Consider the following 7,984-nt stretch of genomic DNA (forward strand, 5'->3'; position numbering starts at 1 on the left):
CTGGCACACCAAGCCCCTCAGCAGTGCCCACGTCAACACCCTTGTCTACAATGACCAAGACAGTGGAGGTGCCAACAGGCTCTCCTCCCAGCCCAAGGCAGCCCACACTCAGGACAAGTTCTCCTGCTTTCCATTCATCTACAGAAGCCACACAGACAACACAAAGACAATCTCCATTCCCAGAGATCTCGTCAGCAACAACACAACCTAACACAAGGTTGTGGTCACAGACTACTACAATAGGTCCTCCAGGGCCCACATCAACAATTTCAACAATCTCACCAGAATTCACAACCGTAGTTTCTACTCCCTGTCAACCAAAATGTGAGTGGACAGAATGGTTTGATATGGACTTCCCAGTTTCTGGAATAAATGGCGGAGACTTTGAAACATATGATAATATCAGGAAAGCAGGAGGAAATATCTGCCCAAATCCCCAAAAACTTGAGTGCCGAGCTGAAAACTACCCTGAGGTAAGCATTGACCAGATTGGACAGGTTCTGCACAGCAGCCTGGAATTTGGGCTGATCTGCAGAAATGATGATCAAAAGGGGGCATTTAAAATGTGTTTTAATTATAACATCCGTGTGCTGTGCTGTGATGACTACACCCACTGCCCTTCCACAGTAGCAGGGATCACAACCCCAACAGGCTCCCCATTTACATCGACCTCCAAGGCAATTGAACCAACAAAGAATCCATCAACAACCCAGAGCACAATTCCAAACCTTACCACGTCCACATCAACAATAGCAATATCTACAAAGACAGCCATTTCGACTCCCCAAAGTGTTCCCGTAACAGTCAAGAACATAACCCACACTTCCTCAGGATCTCATGGCACAACTTGGACATTTACTAGTTCTCAGTCCTTCACATCCCCACTCTTAACACAAACTATTCCAATCACCTCTGGCCAATCCACAACAGCAATAACCTTCCCTGTGGGGTCAACCACTGAAAAGCCAAACACCCTCCCAACATCTGGGACTGCTGAGATCACCAAGCTGCCAAAGACGGCTCCCAGCTCTCTGAGCACAAGTTCATCATTTGGAAGCACCTCCACTAGCCAAACAACAGCTTTTAGCCCCAATACTTCAGGCACAGCCATGACCACATCAGCCACAGAGTGCCAGCCCAGGTGCGTGTGGACAGACTGGTTTGATCAGAGCTACCCAATTCCTGGAAAAGATGGTGGAGACTTTGAGACCTATGACAACATCCGGGCTGCAGGGGAGATCATCTGTGAAAAGCCTCAGGAAATTCAGTGCCGAGCAGAGAACTACATGGAGGTGTCCATCGACCAACTGGGACAAGTGGTTGAATGTAATGTGAGCATTGGTCTAGTCTGCAGGAACCAGGACCAGGCTGAACCCACAAAAAACTGCTTGAACTATCGCATCAGGGTGCTCTGCTGTGATGACTACCACCACTGCACAACCCCAACCTCCAGTTCCTCTACCTCTATGCCTTCCCTTTCCTGGACTCCACATGTGAGCACACCTACTTTGCAGACATCCACCTTCTCTACCTTTTCCACTTCTGTATCCATGTCTCCTGTGTCACAGACATCACTGATACCCTCCACAACATCATGCTTCTGCTTTGTGTCTGGAGACCTGTTTTCTCCTGGTGAGTAGAATTGTTCTCATCCTCCTCAACGCAGGCAAGTTCTATCCATCTACTGGTCTATGTTTCTTTGGGATCTCTTTGGGTTATATGAGTATACTAATAGCTTTTGTGAAATTCTTGAGAAATTCTCAAAGCAAAATACAGGTAACTTCTCCATTTATTCACACACAGAATGCTGTTCATCCCCTCTCGGTTTCTTGCCTTCTTCCATTATAAAATATTCTCAGACTCAAGGATTCCCCCTAAATGTAAAAGGAGATCTCTTATAATTCTACTTTTACTTTTGACAGGTGATGTTATCTACAACAAGACAGACAAAGCTGGCTGTAGTTTTTTTGCCATTTGCAACCAACAATGTGAAATAGAAAGATTTCATGGGCCATGTCCAACTCCAACATCATCTGTGCTCTTATCAACTGTCCCCCAAACCACTCCTCTTCCAGGCTGCCATGATGTCTTTCCACCAAGACAGGTGACTGATACATTATTGAGTCCACTCCAAAATGGACCATATTTTTTCCCATGTGGAATAGGAAAGATGGATGGATGGGTGGATGGATGAATGCATGGATAGGTGAGTGGAGGTATGGATGTATGGGTGGATGGGTGGGTGGGTGGGTGGGTGGATGGATGGATGGGTGGGTGGATGGATGGATGGATGAGTGGATGGATGGATGGATGGGTGGATGGGTGGGTGGGTGGATGGAGGGATGGATGGATGGATGAATGGATGGCAAATGAGTGGAACAATCAATGGACAGATAGATGATTTTTTTGTTGGATCATTTTTCAGTTGTGTCCAACTCTTCATGACCCAATTTGGGATTTTATTGTCAAAGATGCTGGAGTGGTTTGTCATTTCCTCATCCAGCTCATTTTATAGATGAAGAAACTATGGCAGAGAGAGATTACGTGACTTGTCCAGGGTCACACAGCTAATCCGTGTCTGGGACCAAATTTGAGCTCATGAAGAGGAGTCCTCCTGACTTCAAACCCAGAGTTCTGTGCACTGTGGTGCCACCTAGAGGCCCCAACATAGAAAATAGATGGACAGAATAGGCAAATGGGTGACTAAATGCGTATAATTGATCCAGTTCTATATACTGAATCATAGTACTAAGCACTGAAGCTTGCCTCAAGGAGCATTCATTCTAATTCTAAATCTGTGGATGGATGAGCAAATGGTCAGATGGGTAGCAATATGGATGGATAGATACCTAGACAAATGAAGCGGATGGGTAGGATGGATGGAGAAACCAATGCATGTGTAGTTAGATGCATTGATGTCTATAACGCAGAAAACAGGTCGATGTATGGATGGATGGCTTGCTATATAAGAAGCAACATTGCATAGGGCATAGAGAGCTGGGTTCGATGTCAGGAAGAGCTGAGTTCGCATCTGGCTTCAAACATATACTAGCAGTATGACCCTGGGCAAGGTGCTTAATGTCTTTAGCCTCAGCTTCCTCATCTGTATAACAGAGATAATACTAGCACCTATCTCACAGGGTTATTGTGAAGATCAAAAGAGGTAACACAGTAAAGGGCTTTGCAAACCTTAAAGATGGCTATTATTATGATTAATAAACCAGCAATTCAATAGGTGGAACAGCAGGTCAATGGATGGATTGGTGTTGGCTTCTATCTCCTCACCCCCTGCTTTTCCCTCACCTCCTTGCAGTCTGCTTTTGAGCACCTACTTCTAGGGGGAAATCACTCCCTCTGAGGTTCCCAGAGATCACTTTCATACTCCGTCAGCTGGCCTTTCCTCAGTCTGCATCCTCCTTGACCTCTCTGCCCTTTTTGACACTGTGGCCCACTAGCCCCCCACATCTTTCCTCCACTGGCTTCCGAGTGATTGTGTCTTCAGGTTTCCCCCTCACTTCTCTCCTTGCTTCTTCTCTGTTTCTTTTTCTAGCTGATCATGTCCCCGTTTCCTTCATGAGGGGATTTCAAAGGGGCTGTTCCAGGCTCACTTGGATTCCCTTTCTCCGGACCCCATATCCATCCTTACACTCACAGGTGTAGAACAGGGTTTGGGGCAATGAGGCAGATAACCCAGAACGCTGGATACCCGGACGGAATTTCTCCGTGTGTTTTCCTTCCTTCCTGTGTGTTCCACACTCCGCATACCAGTAAAGTGACTTCATGCCATCTGATGATGGAGGCTATGGGCAAATACATGACCAGAGAATGGGTTTAGGGTGTGGGAGGGAATATCTGCATAAGACCAAAGTCCCAAGCTTGATACCGCAGATGCTGAGCGAGGCAGGAGAAGGTCTCCCAGGGCACTCGGCTAGAGGCAGAGCCACTTACAGGATGCACTTGGGTGAATCCAGGGGTCCAACATAGCCCTGGGGGTGGGGAGGTCCAAGAGCCCCGGAACAATGTTCTCTTTGACTTCCTACCAAAGGTCCGTGACTAGGCCTTGGGCACAAGCCCTGGAATAAGTCCTACCCCAGGCTCTTGGAGCCAACCCCTGAACAAGCCAACATGTGGTCTTCATGTGTTCTTCTCAGCCTGGAGAGCAATGGAAGAGTGATTGCCAAGACTGCGTCTGTGACAACAGTTCACTCACCGTACAGTGTAGACCTGTACAGTGCCTGGAGCCCACACCACCCCCGCAGTGCTACAAGGAGGGATTTGTCATTGTCTACAAGCCTCGGGCAGATAATTCATGCTGCAAAGAGGCACACTGCGGTAAGCTCAGCCAACCCATTCTGGGGCCCTCAGGGAAGCAGGACCGGATCAGAATCGAAATCTCTGCAGAAGCCCTGGGACAAGAGGATGGGTCCGGCTGGACATATTCCAGAGCCCTGCATCATGGCTGAGTCACAAGCTCAGTGTTGGGGATGGAAAGGAAGGGGATGGAGTGCAACCCTACCTTCTCAGAGCTGATGATCTGAGGGATCCATGGAGAGACGGTGTGGTCTGCACCATGGCAGTGACAGTGTCAGGCCTCCAAAAAGTCCAAGAAGGGGAAGCCACTTACAAAAATGGTGGCTTACACTAGTGTGAATCCTTCCAACAACCATGGGAAAGAGAGTGCTCCTCCATGGGTGATGGTGCTGGGGTCAGGTGGGGGAAGGGGAGGTACTGGCTTCTGCACAGACAACTGGGAAAGAGTAAAGTCTGCAGAGATGCCCAGAGAGCAAGGGACTAAAAGCCCAGAATTCCTTTCCATTCACCTGTGGCACATTCTCCCATCCCCTTAGTCTGCGACCAGTCCATCTGCTCTCAAGATCAACCAAGCTGTAAACCCAAAGAGGAGCCGTTCAGCATCCTGCCTCTAGACAGCTGCTGTCCCGTCTTTGGGTGCAGTGAGTACTGAGCTCTGGGACCCCTTGGGACTCCTGGTACTGGACTGCCCTGTCCAGAATAATGGCCACTTGTGCTGGGAGGAACCCAATCCTTCACCACCCTTCCATGTCCTGGCTGAATGTTCATCATTGAGGGGTCTTTAAGACATGTTCTAAGCTCCCCTTCATATTTTCACGTTTCATGTTCTTGTGCCTTTCAGAAGAGAAAATGTGTGAGCACAACGGGACCACTTATGGGGTGAGTGAGTCCTTCCCATCAGGGTCCCCACCAGCTCCTGGATCACAATAGGGCCATATTCCTCAGGGATCCCCATTTTTAGACGGAGACATCCCCCACCCAAACGCACACAGGGAAGAAGCCTGTCGGGAGGCTATCCTCTGGACAGGCATATCGTTAAGGGAGGGAAAGGAAGGGAGAGACACCCACTCAGTAAACATTTACTAAGCCCCCACTATGTTCTAGGGGATCTGGGAGATATGCAAAAGGGACAGTCCCTGTCTCCAAAGAGGTTACAGTCTAATGGGGGAGGCAGACAGTATGCAAACAAATATGTAGAAAGCAAGCTCTATAGACAACAAATAGGAAACAATGACAGGAGGGAAGGCACTGACATTAAGGAGGCTGGGAAGACTTCCTGTAGAAGGTAGGCTTTTAGTTGGGATTTAAAGGAACCCAGGAGGCAGAGGGGAGAAGGGAGAGCAGTCTTGGAATGGGGGAAACCCAGAGACAGAGACAGGGACAGAAAGAAGGGAAGAAAGAAGAATGAAGACAGAGACGAAGTGGAAGAGATCAAGGGAAGAAGCAAGGGGAAGAGAGGGGTGTGGAGGGAGGGGGAGAGAGACAGAGACAGAGAGAGACAGACAGAGACAGAGACAGAGGCGGGGGGGAGAGAGAGAGCATTGGTGAGAGACCATTCACACAAGAAGGCCCTCTCTGGTCTCGTCACACACTCACTGTCTGTGTGACTTTGGCCTCCTCTCGAAGCCTTTCTTTTCTATCTGTATAATGGACACACTGCCTCAATGGCACTGATCCTTCCCCTCACCCTAGGCAGTGCTCCCTGGGTGAGGAGGAAAAAAAAGTCCAAGTCACTTATACCCCTGGAAAAACAGAGTGAAGGCTCCAGGGGCTCTTTGGGAAAGGTCCCCCCATGTGCAGTTACGTTGCCCAGTAGCTGCATCCATGGAAGAGGTACCCTAGCCCAGCATTCATCAATTGCACCATGCTTTAAATGCACTGGAACATTCTCTCTCAGAGAACCCTAACCCCAGACCAAGAGAATGCAGCTGCTCTGCTGAGGATGTCAGCCCCTGAGTGAATGTGTGTGGGTGCGTGATTGTACAGAGTCTGCGCTTTTGTGGCTGTGTGTGTGTGGGGGGGGCTGCTGCCATCCCAGTCAGACATGTTTGGGAGCTTGGGAAGCTTCTTGCTGCTCGCGCTCTGAAGCTGCCTTTTCTCTGGGCTGGAAATGATGTACAATTCCAACAGCTTTGTCGTGGTCTTCAGCCAATCCCCTGCTTCGTCTGGGGGATGGCGTCTTGATCCCCCTCCCCCCAGGCCTCGCAGGGGCCCTAGGGGGTGGGCAGGGTAGGAAAAACTGGATATTCCTTATTCCCTTGACTCTGTTCCCTCTTCCTCCCAGATTGGGTCAACTGTGCCGTCAGACCAGCCCTGCCACACCTGTACCTGTCGCATCGAGGTGAACCCGGAGACCAACAGCACAGTGTGGTGTGAGGCTGAGAACTGCTCGGTCACCTGTGCTCTGGTGAGAGCCCAGCCCCTGCCCTGGTCAGCCAGGAGTATTGGGATTTATGGCTCATGGGAATGAGTCCCATCCCTGCTCCAACAAGCCCTGACCCAGGCAAATCCCTCCCCCCTCTAAGCCTTAGTTTTCTCACATGTAAAAGGAGTCATGGCTTGAGAAACACTCTGAGCTTTCTTCCAGCTTAAATGATTCTGTAAAGCTGGGAGTTCACAGTCTACATAGGAGGTTAAGACTCAGGAAGAAACATGGGTGGCCCAGCAGGAATCCTTGGGTGCCAGGCTGTAAAGATGACCTGCCCTAGGACCTGAGGGAACAGAGAACCCCATGAGGACTGGGGTGACCAAGGGAAGGGGGTCAGGCTTGGACTGGGAAAGGCTCCCTAAGCAAAGGTACAGAGTAGCAAGGAGCCCAGGGCTAGGAGGGAAGCCAGACAGGAGGACTGAGAGGAGGTGGGATGGGGGGGAGCCCTGAAAGGCCAGGCTAAGAAGTTTTCACTTTATGCTGTCGATAGTGTGTACCCACTGAAAGATTTTGCATAGAGAAGTGGGAATGTAGTCAGAGAAGTCCACTCTGCACCTTGCATAGACAGTGGGGGAGTTTGGGTTGGAGGGCAAGAGATGGGAAGGGGGCAATGAGTGAGGAGATACCTGCCATGGTCTAGGCAGGGGAGTGGCGAGGGGTACATTCCCTGGATGAGCAGTCATGGGGTAGAAGAGAAAGGGCAACTGGGAACACTCACTCCCTTTCTTCTCTCTCTCTCTCTCTCTCTCTCTCTCTCTCTCTCTCTCTCACTGTAGGACCAGGAGTACAAAGTTCTACCAGGGCAGTGCTGTGGGCAGTGTGTGCCAGCAACCTGCCTCACCCCAGATGGAAAGCAGATTAAGGTGAGAGACCCTGGCGGGCTTGACTGGGGAGATCAGAGCCAGGGCCAGGCAGGCTCCTTGCTCCCTGCCCATTAGCTCCCAGGCTTTTAAGTGGAGCAGGGGGCACCTTGGGAACCTGGATGGCACATGGGCACTGACTTTCAGGGACAGCCTCAGTAAGCTCCCCAGGTCCCAGAGCCTCTTCTGGGGCAGATGCTTCAGCTTTTCTCAGAGACTGGCAGACCTGGGCATCTGGCTCCCTTCCCCCTGACATTTCAGTTCAATGAGACCTGGGTCAACAGCAGCGCAGACAACTGTACAGAGTACGTCTGTAAGAAAGTGGACGGACAGCCCATCCTGTCTCCGAGACCAGCTGAGTGCCCAGACGTGTCATTGTGCAAGG

General features: G+C 50.2%; 2 protein-coding genes and 1 long non-coding RNA gene across 3 annotated transcripts in view; all 3 read left to right on the plus strand.

The window, feature by feature from the left end:
• The window catches only part of MUC5B (mucin 5B, oligomeric mucus/gel-forming), a 31,591-nt gene extending 28,014 nt beyond the window's left edge, over positions 1-3,577 (plus strand). Inside the window, exons 24-26 of the mRNA XM_069107335.1 lie at positions 1-1,632; positions 1,923-2,104; positions 3,551-3,577. The exon at positions 1-1,632 is cut by the window's left edge and continues 1,134 nt beyond it. Of these exons, the coding sequence (XP_068963436.1) occupies positions 1-1,632; positions 1,923-2,104; positions 3,551-3,577 (1,841 nt within the window). The remainder of the gene's footprint in view (positions 1,633-1,922; positions 2,105-3,550) is intronic.
• Positions 3,578-3,830: 253 nt separating this feature from the next.
• Positions 3,831-5,241, plus strand: LOC138176556 (mucin-5B-like). The gene is made up of 3 exons (XM_069107336.1): positions 3,831-4,332; positions 4,848-4,952; positions 5,153-5,241. The coding sequence occupies exons 1-3, from the start codon at positions 4,137-4,139 to the stop codon at positions 5,239-5,241; spliced, it is 390 nt and encodes a 129-aa protein (XP_068963437.1). The 5' UTR covers positions 3,831-4,136.
• A 1,353-nt stretch (positions 5,242-6,594) lies between these two features.
• On the plus strand, positions 6,595-7,984 carry LOC138176548 (uncharacterized). Its single transcript, XR_011172330.1, has 3 exons — positions 6,595-6,718; positions 7,516-7,602; positions 7,861-7,984. It is a non-coding gene; the product is annotated as an uncharacterized lncRNA (long non-coding RNA).

The sequence above is a fragment of the Petaurus breviceps genome, unplaced genomic scaffold (assembly GCF_028583685.1).
Source record: "Petaurus breviceps papuanus isolate PSGF00001 unplaced genomic scaffold, PetGlider_PUasm1.0 89917, whole genome shotgun sequence".
Classification (NCBI taxonomy): domain Eukaryota; kingdom Metazoa; phylum Chordata; class Mammalia; order Diprotodontia; family Petauridae; genus Petaurus; species Petaurus breviceps.

Coding starts and splice junctions, on each gene's coding strand:
- LOC138176556 (XM_069107336.1), top strand. CDS start 4,137: ATGTGTTCTTCTCAGCCTGGAGAGCAATGGAAGAGTGATTGCCAAGAC. Junction 4,333..4,847: donor CTGCAAAGAGGCACACTGCG/GTAAGCTCAGCC, acceptor CCATCCCCTTAG/TCTGCGACCAGTCCATCTGC. Junction 4,953..5,152: donor CTGTCCCGTCTTTGGGTGCA/GTGAGTACTGAG, acceptor TGTGCCTTTCAG/AAGAGAAAATGTGTGAGCAC.